Raw genomic sequence first — 18336 nt, forward strand, 5'->3', positions numbered from 1 at the left:
ACTTTTCACTTGTACAAAACCATTGAAATTCCCCCGTTATAGTTAGTTTAGCTAACTATAACTTGCGCGCCCGCAATGCACTGCTGATGACGTCACATATTACATCACTCATGACATGGTCAGTGACATCACTCATGACATCACTGATGACATCTCAAATGACATCACTGATGACATCATCCTTGTGATAGAGTGGCAGACCTCCTCTCACCCTAATATAACCTTTGATACACACATTCAAAATGTACTCATACACCTATACATCCTGTTACAAAATGCCACTCATCCATAGAGTTACTCACACACATAGTCACTCATGCTAATAAAGAATCAAACATCCATTTACTTGCATATACAGTTATACACATACCACCACACTTACTTCTCCAGAAACTTACACATACTTAGTCTTTTAAACAATCACTTATAGAAACACATACTTATTCATACAGGAACTCTTTCAATCTCTCACTCTCACATATACTCACCTATATACACCAATAGTCACATATACTAGTTTAAAACATATGTAGTTACTCATAAAGACACTATTGAGACAGTCATTCACTCACTAACACACCCATACATACACTCATCCACCCATACAGTCCTGCACACATGCTGTGTTCAACACATACAAACAGTGAGTCACTCATTCATGCACCTATGCACTACGTAATACCCCCCACCGAACCATGCAGACACTCAGACTGATACTCAAAAAACCAACTAATAACCTATATAGACACCCATGTAGCTACTCACCAACCCATGCAGCCACTTATACACAAAGTGAGAGACTGATACAGATATTTACATATTTAAACATTACTCACTAAGCCATGTATTCACTATGATACACTTAATCAGTCAGTTACACAATCAATTTTTCAAAAACAAATCATCCATTTAGACACTTATATACCCATTTATTCTTCCATCGACCTTGAGATATACATATAAAAAACATACTTAATTTTCAGAAAAACACAAATTCACTGGATGATGTCATCAGTGATGTCATCAGTGATGTCATTTGAGATGTCATCAGTGATGTCATGAGTGATGTCACTGACCATGTCATGAGTGATGTAATATGTGACATCATCAGCAGTGCATTGCGGGCGCGCGAGTTATAGTTAGCTGAACTAACTATAACGGGGGAATTTCAATGGTTTTGTACAAGTGAAAAGTCCAGCTAACTATAACACCCCTGAAATCTATGGTTTTTTCAGTGAATACATATATATGTATATATCAATGCATTTCAAGTCGAGGCAAGTCAAGTCCAATACAACGCAGTAAATCATAGCTAAGAACAAAAACAACAAAATCTTATGTTTCAGATTATGAACTTGTGCTTGTAATATTTGACTACCTTACCCTTGAGGGTGTAATTTCTGAAATTTCTGTCCTTCAATTATTTTCATTCATGACTTTATGTTAATTAAAAAGTGATTACAACGTGGAGAAGAACACTTGATCTGTATAAATACTTGATCAATTATACATTCCATCCAAATGTACATACAACAACAACAATTCAGGATTTTACCTACAAAAATTTGCTATTTTGAAATCAGAATATAAATGTGCCTGTTATGAGTACTGGGTAATGAGAGTTTTGTTCACGAACATCCTTAGCTACAAAAGTATTACTTTCAAGTAAGTTGTCTACTAAATGCTGATTGTCATTTTGTTGAGCATCATTGGCAAGTCTAGAGGAGTTATGTTTCACAAACTGTTTGTTTCCTCTTTAGACAGGTGTTCCCAGGGGGAGTTCCTGATGAATACTCTGTGGTAGCCACATTCCGTGTAAGGCGTAATACAAAAAAGGAGCGGTGGTACTTATGGCAAACTGTGAGCCTCAATGGCAGCCCGAAGGTGAGATTACCAAGTAGTTTTCTAAGAAACAATATCATCTAGATAAAAGCTCATGACAAATTTATTTTTAATATTCACACTTTACATGATTTGAAGCCAGAAAGTAAGACAGAACTGTACCCTTAAATTACTCAATTAAGTCCCTTTTTATCAACCACAGTTATCGGCACTTTTAATTTGTTGCATGTGTTTCTTCCACTAAATAACACTTTCATTTCAATTTGTATGTGCAATGAGAGGCATCACAAAAAATTACCAATGCATGTTGCAATTGATCAAAAATGTTAAAGAACCTTAATTTTTATTTAATTTTACCTCATGACACCACACTAATAGTTAACATTTATATGCTCATAATTAACCCTGGGCGTAGGACTACGCTACGCTCGCGTAGTTTGTGTAGTTTGCGCAACTATGCGCTACACGAATTGCACGTAGCACAGTGCAAAAACGTGTAGCGTTGCGGGCATTTTTTGCTTGCTCGCGGTCCTCAACGTCAAGTTGGCGACCGTGAGCGAGCAAAATAACATCCCGGCGAGACTTTTTCCTCGTTCGCGATCAGCAACATCAAGTTGCCGATCACGAGCATGGAAAATAAACCTACCGGCGAGATTCTCAACGCGGGGAGGTCAGATTTCTAATTGCGAGTGGTCCCGTATGCTCGTGACCACTCGCGATGAGAAACTACCAGTCCACGTTGAGAAAGCTGCCGCAGAAAACGACCGCGTGCACTGTGCAAGATGCGGTTTGCAATGATTGCACAGTGCGGACATGCATCCGGCACTGTGCAATCAGTGCGAACAGCACTTTGCACAGTGCCCTACGCAGTTCGTGTAGCTCACGTAGTGCGAAGTGAACTTCGCGTAGCTACACGTAGCGCTACTACGCAAACTACACCCAGGGTTACTTATAGTATGGAAGAAATCGTTATGAACGTGATATGCAAAACAGATATGAGCAGAAATTCCAAAACGTGCAAAGCTATTTTCGCTGGAACATTTGCAAGCATCTTTCATATTTAACAAAATAAAATCTAGGAAGGTAGACAGTTAAATTGATAAGGAGGAAAAGTGACAGAAGAATGGAGAGGGCCAAGGGAGGGGTAGATATACAATGGTATAGATGGGGTAGAGGTGGTAGGGCATGGATAGGAGTAGAGATATGTTCAGGAGTAGCAGCTGAACTTGAATATATGCAGAGTTCGAGGTACTAGTGCATAGAAAGAAAGCAATTGTAAGGGAAGACGGAGAGGTAGAAATATTATTGAATGGTGGTGAGTACAAGGGATAAAAGAGGAGTTGTCTTATTAGGGCATAGGAGGGGTTATATCTCTAGGAAGGGGAAGGGCATCAATACTAAGGAACAGGTAGGGATAGATGAGCAAACAGAATGCACACAGCATTAAAAAGAGAGCTTGAAACACTTGATCATGGAAATTATTTGCAACCCATCAAACAACAATTTCTACCCCAGTAAGATGAGACAGATGTCTGTGCTGCCAGGGATTAGTGCTTTATAGATCTCATAGTGCTTTCCATTTCATTAAAAAGAAAACATTTATATCAATGTTTGGCATTTGCCATACAATGCACATCCATTTCCTAAAAATGTTCTTCTGGACTGCTACAAAGACAGGTGAAACAGGTCTGACTGATAAATGACTTCGATCAGGCTTCTCCAACGAGTAGCTCATGAGCTCTCTAGCTACCTGTAAGTAGCTCTCTTTTGTACCGCCAAGTCTACCAAATCAGCTTTTCCTTGGTAAATTAATATATGTATCCCAGAATTGAAAAGTGTGTATCTGAGACCAAAATGTAGGTATTTTCTCATAAGCTGATGTTTAAAGGCAAGTGGCTGAGTTGGAGACTTATTACTGCCATCTCACTGAACACTGTACAGATCAATCATTCCTTCCCCCTAGCAGTGGGAGATATTTTAGCAAGAGTTACCTTAAATAAGGTTGACCATGTGGGTTGTTTCAAATAAGAAAACAACTAATTTTAAGACAGAAAATGCATCAGGGTTGTGTTTAGAAAATGTACTTTGGTGCATACTCTAACATCTCATATCATATGTCTTAAACATATGTTTGAAACAAGCATCTGAGCAAATTGCTAGCCTGAGAACTTCATACACCACGACTTTGCCCTCTGATATGAGCTGTCTAAATGTTCCCCTTTCTCTCCACTTGCTTCCTTTTCCTAAATGAAGTCTCCAGTTTGTTAAGCCTCATAATTTGGGTTCCTCAAGAACCCTGGATTTTTTAAAATAGGATAGGACCAGCATAGTAGTATAGCTTGAATCTCACCGAACCTGTCCTGACTCTCTAGTGAGAGGATCCTAAAGTGTTTTGGGTTCTTTTTGATTCGAAATGAAGGATATTAATATTCACCAGTTAATATGATCATTTTTATTGCCATCAATAATGTCTCTCCTCCCCTATCATGTCCCTTGTTAATTTGTTCATGGCTTTTGCAGTTTTTTTTGCTTAAGGCACTTATATGCCTGCTAACAGACAGGAATTGACATGAACAGTTAAAACTGGCAGTAAATATACGATATGCTGTCTTATGTATACCTAACCAGTCATTGCTGTCATTACCACGTAGCGTTAATAACTACTCTATTATTGTGAAACACGCGATACTGTGAATGTCTCTTTTGTGTCTGTTTACTTTTGTAATATTCAGAAGTCAGAGGAAAATATTTAAACTTTTTTTCAGGTATTATTATTCAGAATTTTTTTATTTAATATTTTAAAATGTCTTTATACTTTGCAGGTGTCCATCATAGTTGATGGTGCGAAAAAAGTAGTTGAATTTGGGGCGAGAGATGACCATGGAAACCCTTTGCAGTACACGTTTAAAAGTCGCGAACTCCACCCCTTATTTGATCGACAGTGGCATAAGCTTGGCCTCAGTGTACAATCCAATATCATCTCACTGTACATGGACTGCAACCTAGTCGAGAGGAGGCAGACTGATAAAAAGCAGACAATTGACGCTCAAGGGAGAACAACCATTGTATCACTAGTCTCAGATGGAAAACCTGTGGATGTGAGTACAGATATAAACTGCATGTTCAAAATGGAGAAAAGCTCGTAAAAAAAGGGATGTGTTGCATGTTGCGCTGATTTCTGGTGTATCTATCTGCCCACTGCCTTTTAAGTGCATAAACATTTATTCAGAGCTTGGTTTCTTAATAATAGCTGCCTCTTGGAAATGGAAGTCTGTCATTATTTGGGGTGAATGACTGATGACAAACTAAACCTAAGAGCACATGGGGGGAAATGTTACACTAGCCCATTAGTTATGAAATCAGTCTGTAGATCCGATCACAGATATGGTAGCTACAGCATGGAGAACCCTTTCATATGTTCTTATTCTCACTCTGGAGAGGACCGAAGCCTTTGTTAGTGGCACCAAATCAGGATCCCATTTGGATTCTTGCTTAGCACGCATTTGTTATCTTGTCTACCACCTCCCTCTGCTTGGCCTTTACTGATTTGTGCAATGCGTCAATTGTGTCTGATTTCAGATCAGTCAACTGGAAGCAAGCACCCATTGTCCCATTGTAGATAAACCCTGCTGCGGATCCCAAGGACCTTTGCAACCTTCACACTATCTCTCTTCTTTCTTTCATTTCTAAGGTTTTAGAAAAAATGTCAGTTCCCAACTTTCAGATTTTCTTGAGCCTAACAGTTCTTTACATTCAGCCCAAACATGCCTCCAACTGCTCCACAGCACTGCTTCCGCTCTATTAGCCATCTCCAGAATGCTTAGGATGATGGTTGACCAAGATTGCTTGGCTGGTCTCATCCTTCTTGAGACATTGGAGACATTCGATGCTGATTTTCACCCTATTCGACTTAATCCTCTCTCTATTGCTGGCATTCATGGATCGGCTTTAGCCTGATTCAACTCTATTATTTCTGAGCATGTGCTAGCTATACATATCTCTCTCTACTGCACCTCTGACAAAGTTGCTGTTGTGATTTTGTGCAAGGCTCCTAAGGGGCTCAAGTGGAGCATCACATAAGGTCATGAAACATTAGGTTTTAAAATTGTACCAATGCAGAAGAGCAGTCAAAGGCCTACACCCGGGAAGAACATGCCCAAACGAGGTAAGGGCAAGGGAGGCAGAGAAAGCAAGGTAACCCTAATGAGGATAACTAGGGAAAGGGAACCAATTTCGGAAAACCTACTGGGTTACCATTAGGATTGTGTACAAGAGAAACTCAATCACTGAAGGGTGGGATCCCCCTTCACCGCAGGTGCTGGCAGAGTCTGCATTACACTTATAGATGTCACCCTGCAACTCTATAGATAGGAGGCAGCTGAAGTAATTCTGTTTATGGACCCTTGGGTACAAATAAGCCCCTATGGATCCAAATGGAGGCCCAGTCGAGATTCCTATGAAAATTGCATTATCACAATCTTGCAATAAGGCGCTTAAGACTACATGGAACATAATACAAAGAGTGAGCAGGTATTGCCTCCTGGAATCCAGGACCGACACCCTTTAAGAAAGAAATACACTTATACACAGATGAGGACAAAATAGCATTCTTACCACACACAAAGAGCGCAAGAGGAGTACAAGGCAAGCGGCAAAGAGAAAACTGCTATATGTAAACAACACAACTAGACTGAAGAAACGGGAGTGCAAGCATTGGACTAATAGGACAAAACGGCAAAGCTAGATACCGAATGGGAAGAGAAAACACTAGAAAATCAAAACCTGTATCAAACATTCAAGAGCAAGGTATTGTGGAAAAACACTGGAGGAGAAACAAGGTAGGACAAGCACAAGTATACTAGGAAATGTAGTAAACAAGAAAGACTGTTACTGTGAGGGAGCTAGAGACTCTAAAAGGAGAAACGCAGACAGAGGAAACATAAAACAAAGAGCAAAAACAAAGTGACAGGAGAGCATGCATAGCAGACAGAAGAGCAAAGAGTAAAGGGAAGAACCAAAAGGAATCAGCAAAGACAAATCATAGCAGGAAAATAAGGAACAAACTACGAACAAATTAGAAAGGGAACATCTCATGGGCTGCACCAGACTGTAGACAAATGGCAAAAAATAGAATAAAGCAAAATGCAATGCAGGACCGAGAGAAATCTGCAGCGAGGTGCACTGGAACAAGATACAGGCTCCGGCAGAAGCTAGGCAAGAATTTGGTCAGGAAAACAAGCAACACAGAGGTTCAAAGATAAATGCGTGAGCAAATAGCTTCAGGCAATAGCCTTATATAGGCAGTTCCAGAAAGCAGCTAGCCCAGAGCATGAGTCAAGTGACTGCGTCGTACAAGACTAAAGCTGTGTTTGGCTGCATGGGTTAGGTTCAGCATCTGGTTGCAGGCCTGGCCATACGAAGAACCGTTTTGGCCCTGCACAGCAGGTGTTGTTGTCTATAGCAGGATGGTAGTTATGAGCATGATAAAAGAAAGCACCAAGACATGTATTGAAGAAAATACAGCTAGAAAGTGAGTTATGGATCTGGTTAAAATATGTAAACCTGCTGAAATTCACCAGTTCTGGTCTTCGGTGCCCCTTGCAGTGTGTGTGCTATCACACTTGGCATCACTGATGACATCATAAGTGACTTTATGGTGGTTGGCATGAGTTATGACATAATTTGGATGTGTTATTAACAATTACTGGTGAATTTCTGTGATTTTGTACATTTGACCCACAACTGTTTTTTCTGGGAACACATATGCATTACACATTGACATTCACTTCTCTGTAGTTATCGTTCAGCTGAACCTTCCACTGAAAAGGTATATTTTGTTTTGCCTATGATTTTGTGAGCCTTACACTGATATATGCAGTTACGGTCTAGCATACCAATTTTCGCACAGCTATGGTACGCAGCACACCCTAAACCAGAATGCAGGGGACTGGTCCCAACGCAACCCAGCCTACTTATTGGAAGGGAAATACACTCCTTGAGCAATCCAAAAAATTAATAAACTAACTTTTGAGAGTTCTCAGGAGAGCTCCAAGTGACCCAGCTGCACAAATCCGTCTGAGGGAGGCAATGAAAGGTTTAACAAGACTCAAGTGGGAATTGGCAAGGAATCGAAATAACGCCTTCTGGGCAAAATTGCAGTGGGACATTAGGAACTGGATCTCGCACTCTGTGCTAAAGATTGTGAAACCTGTATTTTGTGGTATGCTTGTATTCTGTCACATACGAACTGACAACACACTGACCTTGAAATGACCACCCAATGGACTGGCAGGGTGCACTTTTAGAATTGTTTAAATGATTGAGAAAGGAGGATGCTAGGCACTAAAGCACTTTTATCCAACCGGGACTAATTTTGCACTGTTGGATTACTTTATACTCAAATCACTTTATGTTAAAATAATTTTATCCTATTTAAATCTTCGGCACTCTAGATTGGTTTTAGAATGTGCAGCCGCTGTATTTCTTGTGGTTGTTATGCATTGCACTGACAGCATCATGAAGAAGTAAGGCACAACTGCACTTTACTCTTTTTTTATGTCACGTATATGCACTGTTACCCCATTCATGGGAATTATGGTCTAGGTTATATGCCTCCCATACCACTCGGATTTTAGAATGGCTTTAAAATATGATTACTGTGAATTGATTTTTGCTTTGTTAATGCATTCCAATGTATTTAATTAATCAAACAAATAAAGGACTGCATTATATATATATATATATATATATATATATATATATATATATATATATATATATATATATATATATATATATATATTCACTGAAAAAAACAAGGTTTACAGGGTTATTCAGCAGTTATAGTTGCCTGAGCTAACTATAACTTACGTCGCTGCAATGCACTGCTAATGACCTCACATATTACACCATTCATGAAATGGTTTGTGACATCACTCATGACATCACTGATGACATCACCCTCAGCACAAGATTAGGAGGGGCTGCTGATCCTTCGTGTCCCTATATTTACAACTTTGGATTTCGGTTAATAGCTCTAAAACTACTCAACACATTTACACCAAATCACAAAAAGGCATTTCCCTGGACCAATATCTACTGTTCTGCCAAATTTGGTATTACTCCGTTCAACAGTTCAGACTGTAGCCGAGTCTAAATATCCTATGGGAATTCACATGGGGAAAATGAGTTTTGGGACCCCCCCCCCCTTTTTCTCAGCCCCAACTTGACGGATCATCCCGAAACTTTTAAAACAGCAGCTAAAGTGAGCATCATACTAGTTGTGTGACCGCCAGTAGGCAATATATAAATATCGGATGCTTCACCTGCCATTACTCATGTCGCGTGCCAAGTTTAACTCTTGCTTGATTACTTTTTTCCAGAGTTATTTACATATTGGTGTTTTGTGTATGCAACTGATAAGAGTTATGACATGGTTTGTGTGTTGCATACCATAGCTGATCACTTTTAGTGGTTTTGCCCATTTGAACCTGAAACATAATTCAGTTTTTAACTGTGTTTCTTTCAATAAATTTCTTGGATTTTTGTATTATCCAGTTTATTTCCAATCCGCTGTGGACAGCGTGTGTAGTAGGAATTGGACATAAGGCCACTGTTAGTCCTGGCACCATTGGCGTGGGTCTCCCTTCCATTTTTTTGCTGTTGTCTCCTTTGTTTTTGCTATGTGTTTTGCTGGTTTAGATGCGTTGGGCACTGTGCCACTGCTATCCAGTGCCACAGTGCAAGTGCCTCCTATTGTAAAGTGTTGTATTGAATTAGTGACTCCATGATTGGTTTATTTGATTTACTTGTCAGACCCTAGTACAGTGCACCATGTGTGCCCAGGGCATGTAGATCAAATGCTGCTGGTGGGCTTGCAGCACTGGTTGTGCCACCCACAGACGCAGGTTGTAAAGTGTGTCTCAGGCCTGCCATTGCATAGCCTGTGTGCAGTCTGTGACTGCCATGTCGACTTGGCAAGTGCACCCACTTGCCAGTCCCTAAACCTTCCCTTTTCTTCATATCCGACTCCCCTTAGGTAGGCCCAAAGGCAGGGTGCATTGTAAGTATAAGGTAGGGCATGCCCTGGCGTGTGTGGCATGTTCAAATTGTGAATTACAGCCATTTTCGTTTTTCACTATTGCACGGCTGCCAGTCCCTATAGGCCAGAATGGGCAGTTTTATTATAATATCTTATAATCCTAACTGACCCAGGGAACATGGTAGAAATTCGAGTTTAGTATGCCTGAACTCAGAATGATAAAATACATCTTTTAGTAAAGTTGGTTTTAACATTCTGTGTGTGAAAATACCACTTTTAGAAAATAGGTATTTTCTTGCCTAACTGTCCAAGCCTGCCTCTGCTAGGTTGTGTATTCCATGTCTGGTTTGTGAGTTACCGAGGCTGGGGGATTCCAGGAGACAGGGTGAGTCAGCACAGGGATGAATAGACCTATCTGCAGGTAGAGTGCTGGGAGGAGCTGCACCTGGGTCTAAATAGGGCTGTGCCTGCCTTCCACAATGCTGGCTCCACCTCTTGTGGTGTGTCTGATGTCCCTGGCCCACACTGTCAAAAGAACGAAGGAGTCCTGTAAACAAAGTGCTCCAGGACTGCACAGAACTGGTTTGGACTAGGTACAGGCCCCTCTGCCTTCAGAGAACAAAGGATTTAGTAGTATAATTATGGGGACCCAGACCCCACTTCTGGGAATCAAGACAACCCTTTGCCAAGGAGCAGAACCAAGGAAAATGAAGGAGGAGACTGCCCCTGTGCTGTACTGTTGGGGTTGGACTGCAGTGGTTACTTTATTGCCAAGGAAAGGAGAAAAGGAAATTTGTGTGTACTTTTGCAATCTTGAAGAAGAATCTCCAAGGTCTTGAACTGAGCTTGCCTCCTGCCTGAAGTGAGAGGGATACAAGACTTCACCACCAGCTCCCCTGAATTCCCTTGCTGTGTAATTCTGCCTGCAGAGAGGTGCCTTCTGTTGTTTGGGTCCTCTGAGAACTGGAAGCCCGACACAACGAGGAGAAGGGTGTCGCCACCGCAGCAGTTGCCATCACATCGCCAAAGAAGCGTGCCGCGGCTGCAGCTGTTTGCCGTCGCATCATCGACAAAGCGTGTCGCATCACCGGAGAAGCGTGTCGCCACTGCAGAGGTCGCCGTCACATCACCGGAGAAGCGTGTTGCAGGGCCTGTCGCGGCTCAGAAGTTACTGAGTTCGCCGCAGAGCCGTTGGGCGTGCACGCATCACCTCCAATGTTGTCGCATTGCATCAAGACGCCATTTTCTCGCATCACACCGGATCGTCGCTTCGCATCGAGGCATCATCTTGTCGCATCGCACCGGATCACAGTAAGAAACCAACGCTTCCCCTCCTCTCCGGTAAGGAACCGATGCATCACCTCCCCTGCGTTGCAGTAAGGAACCGACGCATCACCTCCCCAGAAGCAAGGAACCGACGTATCACCTTCCCTGCGACCCTTTTGTTTGTACTGCGTGACGCATCCAAGGTACTTTGAGAGTAAAGTGTCACATTTACCATCTACATTGAACTAAGCTATTTTCTACCATTTTAAAGTCTAATTTTGAGTACAGTTTTGTGGATTTTTGTCGTTTGGTCTTGTGTTAAGTCTAGTAAAGATTACTTATTTTTCGAGGTGTCCATTTGTAGTGTTTTCACTGTATTACTGTATGTGTTCACAAATGCTTTACACACTGCCTCTGAGATAAGCCGGTCTGCTCGTGCCAAGCTACCAAGTGGGTGAGCTGGGGTTATTTTCGGAGTGTACCCCCTTACCCTGACTAGAAGCAAGGGTCCCTATTTGGTCAAAGGTACCTACCTCTGCCAACTAGAGAACCCCAGTTCTAACAGCCACGCTTATAGCCAGGCCCTGCTCTCAACCCACTCAGGAAATTATGCACTGCTGTGCAGGCCTTTGGCTATATGCAGTGTAGATTGACATCTCAAGCTTGCCTACAGCCAGGCCATGCACCCATCTAGCCATGGATGCTCATCCCATGCTACTCAGAGCCCTCGTCCATGAACTTTTTCTATCTCTCTCTCCCTTTTTAATTTTTTCTCTAGTTGACTTTTTCTCTCTGACTCTGTATCTCATATCCCCGCTTCCTTTTTAAAAAATCCTGTGTAAAAGTCATGAATCATACCCCATGCACATTTGTTCACAAAAAGGTATGTGAACCCAGTAGTTAAAATGGCACGTAATTTCAATGATGTTTTGACTCACAAATCACATGCTGTTTTCGGCATTCTGATGGTGTGGTACTTAAGTTTTCCAAGCATCTGGGTCACTCCCAACACTCCTCTGTTGTCGATCACTTCTCATTGTGCCCCCATTGCTGTGGAAATTTGTTTCCTACGTACAAAATTAAAAATTCAGAGACAGTGTGAGAACAAGATCTCAAAAAATACATTCTAACACACAAACATTTAACACATTTGCTAAGAGGGCTTTAATGGGTTAACACATTGTTATTCCTGTACCATTTGGGATTCACAAATTCTTCGCAAAGTCTAAAATAAAAAATTTAATCAGATTGGATAAGAAAAACCTTTTCTCCTTTCAGCCCTATCTGATAGGTCGTTTCAAAGTTTGAACTGGGAATCTGAGTGCTCTGATTTACTGGCTGTAAGAGAAACATTTCTCTTGTGCCACCTTTTCAGGATTCAAGGCATAGCCTACGCACCCTGAAGAGAAAATTAAAGAACATATAAGGGGGTAGGGTGGACAAACCCTGATCCCAAGGTCACAATGGATGGACCCTCGGAGTAAAGTAATTTATTGACTTGTGGGCTCCATGATCCTTTTTGGGGCTTGTGGAACCCTGAGAGCTCAAATGGCATCTGGAGTCCGCAATACAGATAATGGTACCATAGATGCTAGGTGCCATTGTAGATGAGTACTGTGACTCCTGAAAAGAATCTGCAAACAGGTCAACCTTCATGCCCTTGTACCGGGAATCCAAGGCAAACTTCAGCAGCCCACATATCACAATTTTTAGTTATAGATTTGAAACTGCAAATCCTAGGGAGGAGGGACATTCTTCAGTTAAGGTCACTTTGGGTTCATGGTAGCTGGACATGAGGCATGCCTTGGATTCAAGGTACCAATGTAGGATCCCCAAATCCAAAAGAAGACAAATACAAAATGAGACCAGGCCAAAATCCAAGCTCTATGTGCTTTGCCTCCTGTGCAGCTGATGTTGTTACAGATGGTGCAATGAGAGCAGAGCCTGACTAAAGGATGAAAGGCCTGGTCGAAGCCCAGGCTCTCAAGCCAACCCTGCTGTACACAGCCTTCATCCACATGCCAACGGCTCTGCACAGGCAAGGCTTGGCTGGCTGTACTGGGCAGCCGCTTTTGTTATTGGGAGCCCGGTTTTGTAGCAGTGCAGCCTTTGTAAAAGCACTGCACAGTTCCTTGTCTATTCGCCAGTTTTCAGGCAACAATACAATTGCCAAGATTACTCTGGTGATTAATGTACCTGCTGGAGAGAGATTGGAGTTTTGTCTAGTCACATTTTTGACTCATCTAAGTTAGCAGAGAAGGTTATTATGCCTGCTGCAATGAGCGGGTTCTATGCAGATCACAGACAGTATTTTATGTGCATGGCTAAGTTGTTTACCACTTTTGTCATGGAGATCCTTTTCTTTTCTTACTGTGCAGTTCATAAGTTACAATCATAATCTAGGTTAAAAAGTTATGTTTTTCCCCAGTCTTTCATATCCTAATTCTCCTAAAAAGGGTTTGTTTGGATAGAAATAAATGAGTAAAGTCAACACTAACCACTGTGTTACATTATGAATCCTGACTTTGTGCTTCCCTAGACCAAGCGCACTTAAAAAGGGCCTCACAGGATAGATGGCATGTGAATCTTACACCTTGTAGTCCCCTTTGTCTTATGTAACATTTTCTATACACTGATTTACACACATGATTAATTTCCTCTGTATGTGTGTGTGATGTAAAATGTTTCAACACCCTACACTAGTAGGATAGGTGCTATAAAGCAAATGAAATGCATGTGAGAGAGGGGCTATTGAGAGATGAGAGGCCTTGTTCGAGGGTGCTAGGGAGGGAATAATTGAAGAGCCCCAATCAAGATTGTGGTATCCCGTTGCATTCTAAGGCCATCATTTACTATGAGTTAAAAACTAAAACCATTGAATATATGATGAAAAATATGTGCTGTAGAAGGCACCATTTTGCCATTTTCCCAAATTATCTTGGGTTGAGAACCCCCCCAGACCCAATTGTAGTGGTCAGGCTCGCTCACTATGCACCATATGAGGGCCTACCAAAATTTGGGTTTCTGTTTCTAGTTGGGGGGGGGGGGTGTTGTGAAATCCTACTCAAGCAGGAACCACAATCCTTGTCAGGGTGGGGCACAAGCAAATCTGAAATTAACCTGTGCTCAACCCTCGGATAGCTTGGCACAGAGTAGTCTGGCTTACCTCAGAGGCATTGTATAAAGCATTTATGGAGCACTTCAAACAGTAATAAAGTGAAAACATAACACAAGAAAATCCCACACCAATTTAGAACATAGAGCAAATTTTAATAAATAAAACAAGACCACAATGACTAACATCCAATGAGTAGATTCGGAGATATGGAGGTTTAAAGATGTCAGTGAAAATAGCTCCAAAAAGCACATAGTGTCAGCTGTGGATATCTGGTAGTGCCAGACCCGGACAAACTCATAAGTTCAGGCTGACTGCGATGGAGGCCAGCTACAAGGACCCAGTTAGGCATGTTGAACAAGAATACCCTAAATCCTGGCTACGAAGCATTGCAAGGTCCCCGTTAAGTATGCATTGTGCAACCAAAGCAATGCGAGGTCCGGGTCGGAGATGCATCATGCAGCATCAGTACCAGAGAGCTGCAAGGCTTCGATGCGAGGTCCTACATCATTGTCATGGAGGTCACTGAAAAGGGGGGACTTGCAATGAGAAGTCATGCGTCAAGGATGCGTTACACACTGACTGATTCCGAACAAGCTGTAGGGCTTACGATGTGGAGTCCTGCGTCGTCAAGGATGCTGTCAGTGACGGACATGCGATATGAGAGCCTACATCAAGGATGCGTTGTAGATTTGATATGGCATATGTAATTACAAATATCAGTTGAGATCGCAATAACTTTAGCACTATGAAAGAGGCAACTATGAATGTAGTATGATTCAGTGGTTTAGGCATGTGTTTTCATTTAGATATGTTTTGGTTTAAGGTGTTGCTACTCACCACAAAAACATACATTTTAATATCAAGATTGTGAAGTCATAAGCATTGCATTTGGTATACATGTTTTAGTTTCCATGGCTCTTGTGTGAACCCAGGGTCACAGACCATCAACTGACAGAAATTAAAAAAATAAGCAAGTCTGAGGACCCTAAGCTTCCTGACTAGCTGGCTCCAGCAGAGAAAGTGTTGTGGGGGCTGCCATTACAGGATGTGGTGTTTGGTCCCTGAGTCCTGAAAACAAAAAATGAAGGAGCTGTAAAAGGGCAGGAGGAGAATACTCTGACTCAGTGACTGCCACTGGAATTGGTGTGTCAGTAACATTGTAGATGTGCCCCATATAATGCTTACAAAGACACATATATGTATATATTACACAGTGGTTGCCACTGTATAGTTATAGTGAGGTCAGAGTTTCCATAGGAAGAGATTTTTACAAATAACTTCGATGCTATTTGATGAAACTTCACGGAACGTTCCCAAAAACAATTCATTCATTAAATAGAAAGTTTTGGCCCGAAATTAACAAGTGAGATCTCACATGTTAATTCCTATGGAAAACGTTGCTCTCTGATACAGAAAAAACAGCTGAATGGAATAACACCAAATTTTAGCAAAAAGTTAGAACTTTAAACAGAAAGTGTACTTTTTGTGATTTGGTGTAACTGGGCTCATGGGAATCTCCATTTGTTCTGGTTAGTGTGTTTCTCTGGGATTGAGTTGCCAATCTATGACTATAGTTTCCTTTTCTGGACTACCTAATCTTCATGGTTACGCTTTTTGTACAATGTTCTTGCTACTGCTGTAATTTTTTTGTTGGTGAGCGTTATGATCACGTAGGAAACAGCCAGCTGCTCACTAGTCTTCTGAAGGTCACATGGTTCTCAATATCCCTTATCTTTGCTGGTAACAAGTTCCACAGTTTGGCTACTTGTACAGAGAAAGAAGTTTTTTCTTGCACGTTGGTATTGTGAGACAAGGTGCCAGTTTAGAGCCTAGGATCCTGGGTTGGATGTAGTTGTTTTTTGTCTTCCAGATGATTGCTGGCCATTTACTATTACTCCTTTTTGGATCATGCAAAGTAGTTTGAAAGTGGATCTGCTGACAACCTGTAACAAGTGGATGACCTTTGATGCATGGGAGACATGGACTGGTTTCTTCATGGCAGTAAAGCTCTGAATTCTCTGTAATCTTACGATGACAGGCGTGAGCAATGGTATAGATTCCTTCCCAGGTACGAGCCACGCTCTGCAAAGTGAGTTAATAATAATTAATAATAAAAATGCATCAAAATACTTTCATGGTATGAAAGGCTGATCAGGATACTGTGTCTACTTGGGCATTTATGGTCAATTTGGAGTCCATTGTGAATGGAGGGTTATGTACCTCCTTTGATTTGTTGGAGGTGGTCATAGTTCGTCTGGCCCAGTGCACAGTGGATCATAGGTTTTCTAATTGCCTCGGGTAAGTATCTCAGTTAGTTATGGAGATATTTAACTTGAGGTGGATATATGTTATCTACTATTTATTGGTCAATTTTTAGTTTTGAATGTCCTTGGGGTATTCCAGTTTGTGAGCTATTTGTCTATTGGTGGCATAGTTATAACAGGTGAAGCCAAAACTGTTGATTAGTTCAGGTAAGCATTTCCTGTAGACATTAAAAGGAAAGCTGAGATACTAGAGCCTTGAATGACTCAAGCTTTTATAGTGTAGTATTTTGATGGAAAAAGAGCTGTATCGGTCACATTTGTCATATTATGTAGGAAGGATGAGATCCAAATGAGAGTCGTATCCTCCATACCAACTTCTTTGAACTTTAGAATTAATATGTTATGGTCCATGGTGTTGAATGCAGTCAGAAAGTCCAAGAATGGTGGTTCAGTTACCTCATTTTGGTCCACCATGTGTTTAAGTTAATCGCATATGGCAAATAGGGCTGATTCAGTATCTACTCCACGGCAGAATCCTGTTTAACTCAGAGATGAGGGAGTTATCTTCAATAACTTTGCCAACAAATGGCACATTTGCTGTTGGTCTGTAAGTGTTGTGGTCTTCAGGGTCCAAGTTGGTTTTCTTTAGCAGTGTGCATATGTATACCTTTTTAAAACTCTTCTGGGGAAACCCCTGTTGAAAAGGAGTTGTTGATCAGTTTTCTGACAGGTATGGCTTTTGGTATTGATAGGAGGATATTCTTGAAGATTTGTGGGGGGCAAGGGTTTGAAGGGCAGCCCGGTTGTCTGCTAGTTTTAACAAGATACTGCAATTTGGCCATTTACAGTTCTTGGAAAGATAATAAGCTGGCGTTACCCTTTCATTGGAGCTTTGTTATAAGTTGGGTGGGTCTGTTAGTATTCTTGTGTATTAAGCATGACTATGTAATAAGTTAGCAGTTTATTACAAAAGTCTTGATTCCTAGGTTCTGTCTATAAGAAACCATCATTTGTCATTTGAGCATTTTTGAAACAGCATCAATGATTCATTACACATACACATTGAGTGTCATGCCTTCCTGCAAAATTGACATTCCAGGTTGTGAGCTAGTAGTGAGCAGTTATAGATGTCATTAGTAACATTACTAGGATACTGAACCATGGGGTGGCAGTTTTGCTGAACCTCTTTGACCTAACAGTCTGCTATCAGTCTATGTTTCCCCAACAGAGCCATTGGAGCCTCTTCTGCCATAAATCTAGCACTTCACCCACCTCTAAATGGGGTGTGGAACGAGTTTGAAAGATGGGGATTCCACCCCTTTTTGGTAGATGCCCCGCATTCGTCAAACTTCAAATAATGTTTTTGTTCAAGGTGAAACCAATTAGAGGAGGTGAGGAATGTTTGTTTTACATTAGATGGTTGACTCATTGGATGCTCTGAAAAATGTTAACTCTCACTCATTACCTCACTCACTTTCCAAAAGTAAAATCATAGAACAAACACCCATACAAAATAAGCACAGTGCTGATGCTACTAAGAAGGGGAGTGAAGGATAATTTATTTGAATGGTTCCCATTTTCTCCCTCTTAGTGCTATTGTCTGGATGCTGGTGACTTCTACGCCTTAGACCCTCCACAAATTACTAGGAATTGAATTTGGGTTTGTGTCAAGAAAATATGACAAATTCAGGAAAGGTATGCAAATAAAGAGCGTTTTAAAACATCTAAGGAATTACAGAGGCAAAATTAATTAAAAGATTTTTACAATGCACATGATACAGAGAAACATATCAGAGGTTTTGTTG

The 18336-nt window shown here is 41.2% G+C and overlaps 1 protein-coding gene across 2 annotated transcripts in view; it reads left to right on the forward strand.

Moving 5' to 3' along the window:
* Positions 1 to 18336, forward strand: part of COL19A1 (collagen type XIX alpha 1 chain) — a 2198704-nt gene that overhangs the window by 333223 nt on the left and 1847145 nt on the right. For both annotated transcript variants that reach the window (XM_085610910.1, XM_085610909.1), the window contains exons 5-6: positions 1761 to 1884; positions 4665 to 4940. In XM_085610910.1, coding sequence (XP_085467036.1) covers positions 1761 to 1884; positions 4665 to 4940 — 400 coding nt within the window. The remainder of the gene's footprint in view (positions 1 to 1760; positions 1885 to 4664; positions 4941 to 18336) is intronic.

Source organism: Triturus cristatus, chromosome 6, assembly GCF_964204655.1.
Source record: "Triturus cristatus chromosome 6, aTriCri1.1, whole genome shotgun sequence".
Lineage (NCBI taxonomy): Eukaryota > Metazoa > Chordata > Amphibia > Caudata > Salamandridae > Triturus > Triturus cristatus.